Source organism: Amphibalanus amphitrite, unplaced genomic scaffold (genome assembly GCF_019059575.1).
Source record: "Amphibalanus amphitrite isolate SeventyFive unplaced genomic scaffold, NRLGWU_Aamphi_draft 001345F_arrow, whole genome shotgun sequence".
NCBI lineage: Eukaryota > Metazoa > Arthropoda > Thecostraca > Balanomorpha > Balanidae > Amphibalanus > Amphibalanus amphitrite.
This window is the reverse complement of record NW_024882838.1, coordinates 167,686-182,271: the sequence shown is the minus strand read 5'-3', so window position 1 is coordinate 182,271 and position 14,586 is coordinate 167,686. Positions and strand designations below refer to the sequence as shown.

At 54.7% G+C, this 14,586-nt stretch overlaps 2 protein-coding genes across 2 annotated transcripts; one reads left to right on the top strand and one right to left on the bottom strand.

Moving 5' to 3' along the window:
* Nucleotides 1–783: 783 nt before the first annotated feature.
* Nucleotides 784–7,704, top strand: LOC122372318 (serine/threonine-protein phosphatase PP1-gamma catalytic subunit B-like; the record flags this gene model as incomplete). The annotated part of the gene is made up of 6 exons (XM_043349387.1): nt 784–846; nt 1,051–1,281; nt 2,367–2,581; nt 3,725–3,838; nt 6,480–6,623; nt 7,218–7,704. Coding segments are annotated over 6 exons (869 nt in total), but the record flags the coding sequence as incomplete, so codon positions are not given.
* Nucleotides 7,705–8,348: 644 nt separating this feature from the next.
* Nucleotides 8,349–10,921, bottom strand: LOC122372326 (ubiquinol-cytochrome-c reductase complex assembly factor 1-like). Its single transcript, XM_043349412.1, has 4 exons — nt 10,640–10,921; nt 9,598–10,018; nt 9,147–9,339; nt 8,349–8,934 (listed from the first exon to the last, which is right to left on the bottom strand). The coding sequence occupies exons 2-4, from the start codon at nt 10,008–10,010 to the stop codon at nt 8,719–8,721; spliced, it is 822 nt and encodes a 273-aa protein (XP_043205347.1). The 5' UTR covers nt 10,011–10,018; nt 10,640–10,921; the 3' UTR covers nt 8,349–8,718.
* Nucleotides 10,922–14,586: the final 3,665 nt, after the last annotated feature.

Below are 14,586 nucleotides of genomic sequence, written 5' to 3'. Positions count from 1 at the left end.
GGTCTTGATTTGTGCCTAGTAAGTCCGTGCTGAATGCCTTCTGATTTGTAATCCCTTTGAATATCGGGTCTGCATTTAATACCCTCTGGCTTTATGCTCGCTATTTACAAATTCATCTTCAAGCTGGGACAAAAGGGAATCATCGCTCTATGAGAAGGAAATAAAATCCAGTCGAGTGACTGAAATGATCTCTCTCTCTCTCTCTCTCTCTCTCTCTCTCTCTCTCTCTCTCTCTCTCTCTCTCTCTCTCTCTCTCTCTCTCTCTCTCTCTCTCTCTCTCTCTCTCTCTCTCTCTCTCTCTCTCTCTCTCTCTCTCTCTCTCTCTCTCTCTCTCTCTCTCTCTCTCTCTCTCTCTCTCTCTCTCTCTCTCTCTCTCTCTCTCTCTCTCCCTCCTCTCCCTCCTTCCTTCATGCTTCCTGTCGTCATTCTACTCCCCACCGGTTACCGCCGTCCGCAGTTCGGTGGCCCGCCCGGATGTGTGTGCCAGACCTGGCAATTGGCTCTGATGGGCCCACATCCGCGGCTAACCGTGTCAGCGAACAGACCACGACCGGTAGTGATTTCCGATGTTGAGACGCATCGCGGCATCATTCCGCGGTGACGGTGTAACCTGACCCTGCGAATCATGGCGCCTCCCCGCTTCAGTGTGTGGCAGTATATTGTTGTCATTCTGACTGTGACCCTCTGCACTCTAAAGGTGATGTCCCTTGACTTGATGAGACCAGTACTTGGACCTGTTCCACTGTTCCAGTCCTGTGTCTGCCCCGCCCCTGTCCCCCACAGGTACCATTGACAGCCAATATATTACTGTCGTTTACAGTCCTGTGGTGACGCCCCTGTTTCCCCGTAGGTGACATTCACGGCCAAAGCCCCAGCCAGGGATGGTCCTGTTGCAGTCCTCTGACCGCCCCCGTCTCCCATAGATGACGTTCGCGCCCAATGCATGCACCTTCTACTGGCCTGTGACTGCCCTTCTGTCCCCCTTCCCCTTCAAGTGCACGGAGCCGTTCCATTTTCCAGTTTTGTGACCGCCCCGTGTCCCACCCGCAGGTGACATTCACGGCCAATACTACGACCTGCTGAGGTTGTTTGAGTACGGTGGCTTCCCGCCCGAGTCCAACTACCTCTTTCTGGGCGACTACGTCGACCGAGGGAAACAGTCGCTGGAAACCATCTGCCTCCTGCTGGCATACAAGATCAAATACCCCGAGAACTTCTTCCTGCTGCGCGGAAACCACGAGTGCGCCAGCATCAACCGCATCTATGGCTTCTACGAGGAATGTGAGTAGATTATACCCCGACCGGGATATTAAGTTCGGCGATTTTGAGAGAATCCAGCGGGATTTGAGGTTCTCCGGTGGTGGGTTTTTGTTCAGTTTTTACTGAGCCGGCGTTTTTAGTTGATTTTGTCGGTGATCTGGAGGCGTTGCCACTGTTTTTAGCGTTGTTTGGCTTCGTGGGGTGATATCTGCTGGCTGTGTGCCACCGCTCGTCGCAGTAGTGTCAGGTGGGACGTGTCGGGGGTGTTCTTGTGTCTCGGCGCGGTACACTGGCGGCGTTAGTCCGATCTGGCTGGGGAGACACAACTAATTGACACTCGGGAAGATGCATGTGCTCGTGGCTAATCGTTACGTAACTATTGCGCCAATCTCCTGCATTTGTCCCGACTATTGCCGAAAACGCGGCCGTTTCCCTGGGCCGGTAAGCCCATGAGCTGCCGGGCTGCAGCAGCTCGTGTCCGTGAACTTTCCAGCGGGTCGACCGTCGCACTGAACGCCGAAACTGTCGATACTGGTCGCAGCAACTGCGTTTGTGACCTGTTTGGACGACCCTGACGCGTACACACCGGCCTTTGTGATATAATCGGCAAATTTCGCCGCCTCGGCATTTGCAGGCATTTGCTTGCTCGACTTTGCTCGCTTGACGCCGCGGTAAAGTGACATTCTATTGACGGGCCACTGCTCTGCAAACACTTCAACGCTAAACAGCTAACATGAGCGGGGCGCGCGGTCGGTCGGTCGGCCGCCGCTGTAATACCGGCCCTCGGCGGATCTGCAGACTATCCATCACTGTCGGTCTCCTACTGTGCGTGACGTGTCGCGGTTCCTCCACACACTCTCTGAGAATTGTCCTGAGGAGCTGGCCAGCCGGTTCCACCGTCGTGACAACAGAATGTCGCCCACTCTACGGATACACCTTAGCCCCTGTGTTTTGTGTGACATTTCTTTTGCATGCCTCGCGTGTTTAGCGTTCTCCGCCGGTCATTTAACCGTCAGGATACCGCTGTACCCGTCCCACGAACCGTCCGTGACTTGTCTGTCTCAGGTCGCGAGACTAACCCCGCTCTCTGCCCCTCCGCCCCACAGGCAAGCGGCGCTACAACATCAAACTGTGGAAGACGTTCACCGATTGTTTCAACTGTCTGCCGGTGGCGGCAATTGTGGACGAGAAGATCTTCTGCTGCCACGGCGGCCTGTCGCCCGACCTGCAGAGCATGGAACAGATCCGGCGCATACCGCGGCCCACAGATGTGCCCGACCAGGGCCTGCTCTGCGACCTGCTCTGGTCCGACCCCGACAAGGTACGGCCTGTCCTACAGCGACCCCTAACCTATAGCGACCCCTGACCGGGGCTGACCCCGACAAGGTACGGCCTGTCCTGTACTGACCCCTGGCCTTGCTGTGTCCGCTCCCTGCCCTATACCGACCCCGACAAGGTACGGCCCGCCCTATACCGACCCTGCCCTATAGCGACCCTTGACCGGGGCTGATCCCGACAAGGTACGGTCCGCCCCATACTGACCCCTGACCCCACCCAACCAGGGCCTGCTCTGCGACCTGCTCTGGTCCGACCCCGACAAGGTACGGCCTGTCCTACAGCGACCCTGCCCTATACCGACCTTTGACTGGGGCTGATCCTGACAATATGGTACGGCCTATCCTATCCGGGCATCTCACCCGTGACGCTTGAGTCTTGACTCATGGTTCATGACTTATGGCAGAGAGGCGCTTGGCCCCTTGTCCTGATCTCTGGCCCTTGACCCCCGACCATGACCTTGTCTCTTCTATGACCCCTGTGACCTGCTCCGATAGAGCCACCCAACTCTGACATTGGCCCCTGATCTTTGACTGTCGAAGCACGTACTCCCTGCTCTGTGACTTTGTTTCTGTCGACCACAAGATACAGAACGTCTCCCAACCCTACCCCGCCCCGCTCCACCCACCCTGCCCTGCGCCGGCTCGGTCCCTGGCAGCCGCTGCTGCGGGGCGGGCGACTCCCGGCGCGCCGGTCACGATAAGGTAATCCCGGTGGCTGTTGGACGATTGGCCCGCTGTTAGCTATTCATGGGTCACGGGCCAGCGATGGCCGCCCGCCGGGTCGCCCAGGAAGGGCGCCCGGCGGTCACCTTTCGCGGAAGTGGTTGGCGCGCTTCCTGTGCGGGTAACGGGTTAATGTGGTCATTAGTGAACCGGTGGGTGTCTGCAGACACTGGAGCGGCGTGTAAGTTATGCATGCAGATGTACGGGATCGAAGTAAGGACGCCGTGTTTTACATATGTTCGTCGTAGCACCGCTGCAGGATAGCAACAGCGATAGGAGGGTTGAGCTGTTTAAACCGGTGGTATTCGTCCGTCCGCGATATCAGCGGCTGTCAGGGTGACGGCGCCGTGACCCCCAGCTGTCGCTGTGACCTTGATTTGTGACTTAGGACGTCTGGCCGGCAGGACACGATGGGCTGGGGCGAGAACGACCGAGGCGTCTCCTTCACCTTCGGAGCAGAGGTGGTGGCCAAGTTTCTTCACAAGCACGACTTTGACTTGATATGTCGCGCTCACCAGGTGAGGGGCGGAGAGGAGGAGGGGGGGGGGGCGGTCTCAGCGGCCGCTGCTGCGGACCGGCCAATGTATACTGAACACGAGGAGTGGAGTGTTTATTCGGACTTCTGGCCCGGATCTGGCATCATAGAAACAGCCGTGCAGGCTTGTCCAGCGAGTCCAGCGCCTGTCCCGTAGCTCAGTTGGTAGAGCATCGGACTCCCGGTAGTGAGAGCCCGGGTTCGAGACGCTCCGGCGCTCGATAGTTGAGACTCCTGACGGGGATGGTCTGCGGTTGGTGGGAGCAGCCGCAGCCAGTTGAAGTCAGTTGAGTGGGACAGGCCGTGTCCGGCTTTGAAGGGCACGTTAAACTTTGGCATCTAAATTCTCCCGTTACCCGGAATTGCGCGATCGGACGGTAGGGGTCGGGGTCTACGCAACAAGCTCTGCTTAGCGTGGGCTCCGGCTCTGTCAATCCGTCCATTCAAACATTCGAGATAAATTAAAAAAAAAATCTAGTGTGAGATTCAGCTCTAGATGCTATTTCGGCATTTTCTGTCAGAAACACAAGTAGCCGAATCCAAATCGTGCTGTGGAGGAAAAAGATCAACGATATTTTGCTGGTGCTGCAGTCTTTTCCCATTCGGAATGAGCTCAAAGCTTCGATGACCCTCCGGACTCGACCGAGTAGTAAACCCTCCAATATAATCTCCCCGTGAGATCATCTCCGCATTTCGATCTCTCCTCATCAGATCACTCCCGGCTCCGATTTCTCACTAGGCTGCGCCCGACTCTCGGTTGCTGTGGAGCTCGCCGTCGCCGCTGATAATAATAAACAGCTCGGGGCGCCCTGACGCGGGCTACAGGTACAGTTCCAGCCGCCGGCCGGTCGTTCGCTGTCGACCTGCCGGGATCCCCCAGCGTGGTAAATAAGCAGCCGACGCGGCGGGGCTCCCCGCTCCGACCGCGGCCGACGCCCCCCGCGGCGACGCTAGCTGTAATTGCGGTGGGAGGTTTACGGGGGCGGCAGGATGTGTCGCGGGGATCAGGGCGGAGTTTCAGCCGCCCGTCTGGGCTGTGGTCAGGTCTGGGTCGCTGGCTGGGACATTCGGTCGGCGGGTTTCTACCACCCCGCCCCGAGGCTCGGTCCCATGATCGGACGGCCGCCCGCTCGCTGACAGCCTTGAGCCTGTGGCCGCCGGCCAACGCGACGTCAGCGTGACGTCACCGCTCGCCGGCGGCCGTGGCAGCCGGCCAGTCGATGACAGCCCGTGACGTCATTGTGACGTCATCACGGCTGGTCGCGGCGCGGTGTACTGACCGGCGATTTAATGTTGGCGGTCATTTGTTCGCTGTAATGAACAGTCTGTGTGCCGGGCTGACCCGCGCTCGGTGCGCGGGCCAGCCTTGGTCCAGTTCCATCGCCTCGCCGCTCCGCTGCGCAGCACCGGCCTCTCTGATGTCGATGCCAATTTTATTTATGAACTTCCTTCTGACCTGTCTTCTGCCGGTTCAAAGCAGTTTTTCCGCAGAGTGAAAAATGACGTGGGAGAGCTACCGCCGACTTTACAGATGGACCGAGACGCTTTTTGCCGAGTTTTTGCGCTGTATATTTTATGTGAATGTTTCTCTCTCAAGGTGCGCCGTGGTGAGACAGGCGTGTGACGAATGGCGATCGGTTGAGCCCGAGCGCCGGGGTCTGTCTGTCTGTGTGTCCGTCGGACCGTTTTAGTGATGACTCAGCTGTGACATGGGACGGAGTGACAGACGGCTGACCCGAGCTGTCACCGGCCGCCAACCTTGGCCAGGTCTCCGAACAGACATCATCAGAAAAATGAGGTCTTATGACCTGAGTCTGACAGTCACAGATATAAAATTATTAGTCATTAGCCAAAGCATCCTCAGTCGTAACGAGATATGAATATATTCATAGTTACATTCTGATTTGTTTTGTTTATCTCCAATGACTGATGAAACTATTAGCCTTCTCACTAAAAATACGGTGAATCTCACATATCGTCGATAAGACAAACACATTATATTGTTGTAGTTGGCAGCCTCGGTAACGCGCCGGTTGTTCGTTATATAATGGATGTTCATGACTTGTGCCACGGCACGCTCCAGTCGATCGCATCCCAGGGCGCACACAGGTGGTACTGTCTATCAAACTTTCGGTCGGTCCCTCGCCCCTCGGTTATTAGACTGTTTAGCGGCAGGACAGAGCGCCTAGCGTAACTCTAGCAGTCACATCACCGTCTAGAAGCTTATCACGAAAAGCGGCTTCGATGGCAGTTGCTCCTATCCTGATTCGTATGTGCACTCGCGTTTCCGCGTATTTCTTCGGATTAGACAGACTTAGTCTGAATGTTTCAGGCACAGCCAAGTAATCACATTGCTGTAATTAAACGGTTTCCTACACCTTTTTAATTCCCTGTCTTCTGTGTGGGCGTTGATAACATTGCAAAACGGGTGACTTGAAAATTTACCTGTCTTTTTGCGTAGTGTGACTCCATCTTCACTTTACCGCCGAATAACACGCGCCAATGTCATTGTGTGCATCTGGTAACTACATTAAACACCCGTACTGATGAATAACCATATGCGGCTATATGCTTCTGTATATACTCGGCAACTGGTACTGACTGTGTGTGACTGCTGCCATCAGGTGGTGGAGGACGGCTACGAGTTTTTCGCTAAGCGGCAGCTGGTCACGCTGTTCTCGGCGCCCAACTACTGCGGCGAGTTCGACAACGCCGGCGCACTCATGTCCGTCGACGAGAGTCTCATGTGCTCCTTCCAGATCCTGAAGGTAGGCACGCATCGGAGGGGCACCTCTGTATTTTGATCAGAGGCGGGATCGGGGTGGTGTTTGTAGGAATGGAATAGAGCACTGCTTCCCCAGCCAGCTTAATACCTGGTATTTTGCCTGTGTCACGCTCGTGGGCATGTCCAGGTTTGACGATTTTTCGTCATCGGCTGCGATATGTCTCATTGATTCTGACGTCGTATTTCGAGGCTCTCATCCACACGGTATTATGGGTGCGCTGCCCTGTGCGATACGGCGTGGGTGTGATTCCCGGTGTTAGTCTTTCGTAATGCGTTAGTTGTTTGTGTCGGTACATCCGCTGTTGCCGACTGTTGTGCAGGCTTCAGAGCTTCCTTCCTTCACGGATAACGAGACGCACCCAACTGACGTTAATTTCCCGCCGAACGCGCCGCCAGTTTACACTAGGCGGCCCGTGGGCTCCCATACAAGTCCGACCGTGTCCTCACATGACAGTCTGCCCATGCCCTTTCATACTTGTCTGATCGTGTCCTCGCATACCAGTCTGACTACTTTGCAATACGAGTCTGACATTGCCGCTTGGTACTTTGTAGTCTGACAGCATCCGCCATTTCACAGCCGACAGACCGGAAGAAGATGTACGGAGGCGTGAACGCCGGCCGGCCGGCCATCCCGCCCAGGGGCGGATTCCCGGGCGTGAACAAAAACAAGAAGAAATAGGCGGCGGACGGTGGGCAGCTGCGGCGCGGCGACGGTACGGTCGCCGACGCCGCTTTGTTAGTCTTTACCGGGTGGGAGGGAGACCCTCAATGCGCGCGCTGTCTAAGCGCAGCGCGGCGCGTCTTGCGCAATGTGCGCCGCGCGCGTTGCTAGGTTTCGAGATGACGGTGTGCCGCGGAGGCCGGCGAGTTTTACGTTTGACCCGCGGCGGTGCGCGCGCCGCCGCCGCGCGCGCGCTGTGTCGTGTCTAGTGCTCAGCGTCCTGTGGTGCGTCTGGGCTGGGGCTGGCTGTCTCAGTCGCTAGCTGGCGCAGTACAAACCGTGTCTATCTCCGGAGCGGCAGGGCGCCATGTCAGATGGATAATATACATACTTCTCGAGTCGATATCGCCTGTTTCAGACTCCGGGGGACGTGCTGTGGGGGTCGGGAGGGACGGGACGAACCGGCACCAGCTGCCTCGGAGGAAACTTCGGCGAGGAGGCAGCGATGTCATCTCTGCCATAAGTTATCACGTCTCTGACCTTTCAGCGCGAATCGTATGATGAGCTTTACACGCACATCCCCAAGGCAGCGAACAAACAGCTCCCGTCATTTACAGTCCGGTGATCGCGCACCCAGCAACTATTCGGTCGACGCACCGCGACCCCAGAGCCCCCTCCCCCCCCGTCCCCCTACACACACATCGAGCGGCGGGGGCGGTCGGATCAGCCCGGCAAATCGCTGCAGCGTGCACGAATTACGCAACAAGATCGCGACCTGGTATCGGTCGAATTCATTCAGCTGGGGCTGCACGCGCCCGGACCGGTTCACCGTTGCGTCCGCACTGAACGGACCGCTCGTCGGCAGGAGGGGGGGGGGGGGCTGGATGGGTAGGGGGGTCGGGTGAATGGAGGGCGAACAGGAAAAAAAGGACCGGCGGGCGAGGATCGTCAGGAAAGTGAACGCTGATTCAGCGATAATATGAAGCAGCTATCCTTGAAGACAAATAATGAGAGCGATCACTCGATATGCGAAACTGGAAAACCTTATTCGCGAAGTATCGTGTTTCATGTTCAAAATGACTGATCAGTTCGACACAATTGCACATATATCTCAAAACATTCTACACACGCCAGCGTCACAACAAAAGGCTTCCTGTCCACTTCTCTGAAACATAATTAGCTAGGTCATCCATCAGTCGATACGATTCCGCGATCTAGCACGCAATCGTACGCACGCAAACGCTCCCGCACGCTCCCATCGGCCGTCCGGTCAGGTGACCTGCACCGGAGCCTTAGCCGGCCGGTCACGTGACCAGACAGGCGGTGACCTATCACGGCCCTCGGCCGGCCGGTCAGGTGAGCTGCAGCGGTTCCCAGCCGGCCGGTCACGTGACATTAACTAGTCCTTGCTGACCGGTCAGGTGACCAGCAGCGGCCCCCAGCTGTTCTGGCCGTGCAGCAGCAGTCGGTCTCGGCTGAGTCGGTCCAGGCGCGCCTGCTCTCGCCGCACGTACGCCACGATCGTCTCCAGCCGGGTGGCGTCCTTACCGCCGCGCGAGAACAGCCGCCGCCAGAGGGCGCTGGCCAGCACCCGGTCGTCCTGCAGACCCTCGTCGTAGCCCAGCAGCGCCGCCTGCCGGCCGCCGCGCCAAACGTCAGGTCGGCTCCGTCGGGGGCATAACAGAGCCTGACACCTATTGCCGCCCAAGGCAGGATGGTGGGGAGCTCTCGAGTCATCGTCTCGAATCACATTCTTAATATCTTTACCAGGAAGTAATGTCTGGTAATGGTGCAAAGCACCCTGGATCGCCTGGATATTGTGCCAAATCCGCTGGATCTACTCACCTGGAAGTGGTGCGACGTCTGCTGGATTTGCTCGTTGCGCACCGACGCGGCGACCGATCCGAGTTTTTTGCTGCGCGTCTCGAGGTCCTCCCACATGGCGGTGATGAGCTGGCCGCGGCAGAACTTTCCCTCTGCGCCGTCATCGGCGAGACGCACACACAGCATCCACACGTGCAGCTCCGTTACCAAGTACCTATGGTGTGGGGAAACAAAGTCAACATACATTCACAAGCGGAGCGACGTGTCATAGGGAGATACAGTCTCATTCCAAATCATCACGCGTGAACAATGATGCGCCTGCCACATGCATATTGAGCGACAAATGTAAATGCGATGAAGTAAATTATTTCATTATCATGAAACAGGGATGAGGGCAGATATTTTTCTCACACAGTTAATAATCATTGCATTGCACCATCTCTGATCAGGCGTTCCCCGCCCAGGCTCTCACCATGAGAAGAACGTGTCCGGCATCTCGCAGAGCTGGAAGAACTGCACGTAGTCGGGCCCATCGGCGGCCGTCTCGTACAGCAGGTATCCGACGGCCCGCAGTCGGGCGCGGCTCACGTTGAGCACACCCAGCTTTCCCAGTACGTTCCGGATGGCGCCGCCCGGAGCCACCAGGTCCCGGAGGCCGGCAGAGACGGGAGAGGTGTGGAGGGAGGCAACGGAGGGACTGGCGAGGGGTGACAGCAGGTGTCTATGGGGAGGGGTGGCGTGGTGGGAGGTTGCTGAGGTGGTGAGAGGGCTCAGGAGACCAGGCAGACATGTGGTGGTTACAGATGCTGGATGGAGAGATGCTGAGGAGAGGAGGCAGCGAGGGGATGCTGACGTTAGACGCAGTGGTGCCAGCAGCAGCCTCATATCTGCTCCTGGAAAAAGATAGGAGAGAGAGGGTCAACCTCAGCTCACTGGCAAATTGCCACATTTAGGGGACATGCTCCTCAAATAACTTAATGCTACTTAATCAAAATCAGTTGATTTCCTCAGAGAGCAACAAAACTTATGTGGTTCCTGAGTTGTAAGTCATAAGTTTGTAAGTTGACGTCATTGAAGTTGACAATTTAATTTACCCAGCCACAATGAAACATATGAATCTGAGGTGACTAACCAACTAATTCCACACAAAGGATTCTGGGGGAGTGTTCTGAGGATTCTGCAGCATTAACAGGCAACAGCAGCAAATGACAAAGCATCTCAACCTAGTGAATTTGCCAGAGCAATAACTCAGCAAAGTGCCAAATCATTACAAATGAGGAACCGTGCACTTATATTTTTGAATCCTAGAGTTTGAAATACAACATTTTTCCATTCTTTATCAGATAATTATCAACAAATTTAGCCATTATGATTAGGTAGGTAGGTAGGAAGTAACATTTGACTGTGTTATGTAACCTTCAACTTAGTTTGTTTTGTAAGGTAATGTGAAGGACTGACTCAAAGACTTGTTATCTTCCAAGAAATCAAATTAGTTCAAATGCACGAAAATTTACCTGAAGTTCGATGCAGTTCTTTTAAATCTCTGAAATTTAGCAAAATTACTTAAAATCGAATTGGCACTGGGTATAGGAGAAATCAAGATACCGGGAGAAATTGCATGTAACGGAAGTTAGCAGGGATTCAGCAGGGGTTCAGCAGGGATTCAGCAGGGATCGACGGCCCCTACGATATCGCTGAATTTTGGTGGAGAGGTGCAGAATGGTGTCCTCTATCGAAAATCCTAGTGCCAAAATGCGGGGAATCCATCAGGGGGGCCACAAATCCCAAAAAATAGTATGCCCTCAGGGCACAATCGACGAACTTTGAAAACCCTACTTCTAGCCGTCAAAACAGCTAAAAATGCACGTCATTCGAAAGAGGACAAAATTTTACGTGCAACGGTACCAAATTTAGGGGGCTAGCTCCCCCCTGAACCGAACAAAACAGCTTCAAATATATGGGCCCGGGAGTATGCCCTCGGGGCATAAATACACGTTTTCAACAATTTCAGGCCTATAACATCGACAAAATCCAGCAATATGCACATCATTGGAAAGAGCGTAATTTCCCAAACAAAAAACCCAAGTAACATTTTTCGATGGGGCCCACCTGGGGCCCACGGGACCCAATTGAAATTTGGGGCCCAATGGGGCGGCCCCTACGATTTTCTTCAAAATTTGCACAGACACTCTCCTGGGCCCCCTCTTCAATATGGCTGAAGAAACCTACCGGGGAATCCAAAGGAAGGGGCCCAAAGAGGGCCCCAAAGAGGCCCTTTCTAAGTATTGCCCCTAATTTCGCGACCAACCCCGACAATATGCACAGCATTGGAAAGAGCGTAATTTCCCAAACAAAAAACCCAAGTAACATTTTTCGATGGGGCCCACCTGGGGCCCACGGGACCCAATTGAAATTTGGGGCCCAATGGGGCGGCCCCTACGATTTTCTTCCAAATTTGCACAGACACTCTCCTGGGCCCCCTCTTCAATCTGGCTGAAGAAACCTACCGGGGAATCCAAAGGAAGGGGCCCAAAGAGGGCCCCAAAGAGGCCCTTTCTAAGTATTGCCCCTAATTTCGCGATTAACCCCGGCAATATGCACATCATTGGAAAGAGCGTAATTTCCCAAACAAAAAACCCAAGTAACATTTTTCGATGGGGCCCACCTGGGGCCCACGGGACCCAATTGAAATTTGGGGCCCAATGAGGCGGCCCCTACGATTTTCTTCAAAATTTGCACAGACACTCTCCTGGGCCCCCTCTTCAATCTGGCTGAAGAAACCTACCGGGGAATCCAAAGGAAGGGGCCCAAAGAGGGCCCCAAAGAGGCCCTTTCTAAGTATTGCCCCCTAATTTCGCGACCAACCCCGGCAATATGCACATCATTGGAAAGAGCGTAATTTCCCAAACAAAAAACCCAAGTAACATTTTTCGATGGGGCCCACCTGGGGCCCACGGGACCCAATTGAAATTTGGGGCCCAATGGGGCGGCCCCTATGATTTTCTTCAAAATTTGCACAGACACTCTCCTGGGCCCCCTCTTCAATCTGGCTGAAGACACCTACCGGGGAATCCAAAGGAAGGGGCCCAAAGAGGGCCCCAAAGAGGCCCTTTCTAAGTATTGCCCCTAATTTCGCGACCAACCCCGGCAATATGCACATCATTGGAAAGAGCGTAATTTCCCAAACAAAAAACTCAAGTAACATTTTTCGATGGGGCCCACCTGGGGCCCACAGGACCCAATTGAAATTTGGGGCCCAATGGGGCGGCCCCTACGATTTTCTTCAAAATTTGCACAGACACTCTCCTGGGCCCCCTCTTCAATCTGGCTGAAGAAACCTACCGGGGAATCCAAAGGAAGGGGCCCAAAGAGGGCCCCAAAGAGGCCCTTTCTAAGTATTGCCCCTAATTACGCGATTAACCCCGGCAATATGCACATCATTGGAAAGAGCGTAATTTCCCAAACAAAAAACCCAAGTGACATTTCTCGATGGGGCCCACCTGGGGCCCACAGGACCCAATTGAAATTTGGGGCCCAATGGGGCGGCCCCTACGATGTTCTTCAAAATTTGCACAGACACTCTTCTGGGCCCCCTCTTCAATCTGGCTGAAGAAACCTACCGGGGAATCCAAAGGAAGGGGCCCAAAGAGGGCCCCAAAGAGGCCCTTTCTAAGTATTGCCCCTAATTTCGCGACCAACCCCGGCAATATGCACATCATTGGAAAGAGCGTAATTTCCCAAACAAAAAACCCAAGTAACATTTTTCGATGGGGCCCACCTGGGGCCCACGGGACCCAATTGAAATTTGGGGCCCAATGGGGCGGCCCCTACGATTTTCTTCCAAATTTGCACAGACACTCTCCTGGGCCCCCTATTCAATCTGGCTGAAGAAACCTACCGGGGAATCCAAAGGAAGGGGCCCAAAGAGGGCCCCAAAAAGGCCCTTTCTAAGTATTGCCCCTAATTTCGCGACCAACCCCGGCAATATGCACATTAGGGTGTGTCATTTTGTGCACTTTTTTCGCAAAACATGGTGCTCCACTGATTTTATCGTGCCCCAGACACGTAGAAACCGTGTGACATTTTTTATTTCCCCCAAATATTAACACCCATGCGGCGCCGACCGCCGACACTTTGGCCTATCTCTCAGTATTAGCGACCTCAGCGCCCCTAGCGGCAATGTTTTGAACTAACACGCTCGCTATGCTTTGTGAGCTTACGATCATCAGTAAATGCATTTTACCGAACTGACGTCTTGCTGTTGGCTTATCCGGCACTCAGAATGTTGGTGAAAATGTGATGTTATGCATCTTAAAGCACGAAATAGTTCTGTGTTAATGTATATTGCATAGTACTACCCCCGATCCCCGGCCTGGTCTGACGGGATACGTACGAGCGCATGTTTATAGTGCCTGCTATTAGGTGTCACATGTTTTTTTTTTTTTTTTTTTGGTAGCGTCGTTCACTGCATAGACCCCGGGGAACAGGGGGGGGGGGGGCAGTGGGGGCGCTTACCCCCCCCCCTCCAACTTGAGAGCCGAGTGGGCGCCGCCCCCTCAACATTGATGCAACGATGAAGGATCTCATCTCCCTTTTATGGACCTACATGTCTGTTTTTATATAAACATCAGCACAAGGTATTTCTCTTGCATGTGAATGGTTTCTGCTGATTCGGCATCGATTTAAGAACACCTGCTATTGTCATCCCACTTTGATTTTATCTGAACTTGATCATAACTTTGGTAGGTCAGATTTTATACTGGACCATTTTGGTTCCGGATGGTATTTGATTTGGCGTGATGAGAACATTATGACGTACAACCGTGGTAAAGTCGTTGATTGATACAGGTTCACTCGCTCCGGTGGGAGGCAGTAGCGGCGGAACACCTTCAATTAAGTGGAGGGGGGGGGGGGGACACTGCCGACTTTTGGTCCCATTCTTTCCATGCAACGTCCATAGCGCTAATGTTAAAATGCCCAAATCAGAGGGGGCACGGTGCCCCGGTGCCCTCCCCGTTCCGCCGCCTATGGTGGGAGGGCGGCGTGTGGGACTCAGAAGGAGACTAATGGCTTGTGTTGTGCCTTTGGTAGGACCCTCAGTATCACCGATGCAGGGCCTTCAGAGCCTCCAATTAGGGGCCTTTAGAGGCACTGGTGTGGGGTCCTCACAGACGCCCGTGTGGCCCCTCAGAGGTGCTAGTGTGAATCCCTCATAAGCGCCGGTGAGGGTCCTCAAGAATACAGACGCCGTTGTGGACCCTCAGAGACACTGGTGTGGGTCCGTTACATGTGGGTGTGTGGCCCTTAGAGCTGCTGGTGTCGGCAGGGGGCCCTCAACGACCGGGGAGGGGGACCTCAGACCGGCAAGGGGCCCACAGAGGCCGGCGGCATTTTCAGAAGCCCTGTGGGGTCCTTAGATACCGACAAGGTACTCTGAGACGCCAGTGCGGCCCTCACTCTC

Bases quoted from the DNA above. Each gene is read 5' to 3' on its own strand.
- LOC122372326 (XM_043349412.1), bottom strand. From the start codon at position 10,010: ATGAGGCTGCTGCTGGCACCACTGCGTCTAACGTCAGCATCCCCTCGC. The intron at 9,340-9,597 runs GTGAGAGCCTGG...CCCACACCATAG, and splicing joins CCGGACACGTTCTTCTCATG to GTACTTGGTAACGGAGCTGC. The intron at 8,935-9,146 runs GTGAGTAGATCC...GGCGGCCGGCAG, and splicing joins AGACGTCGCACCACTTCCAG to GCGGCGCTGCTGGGCTACGA.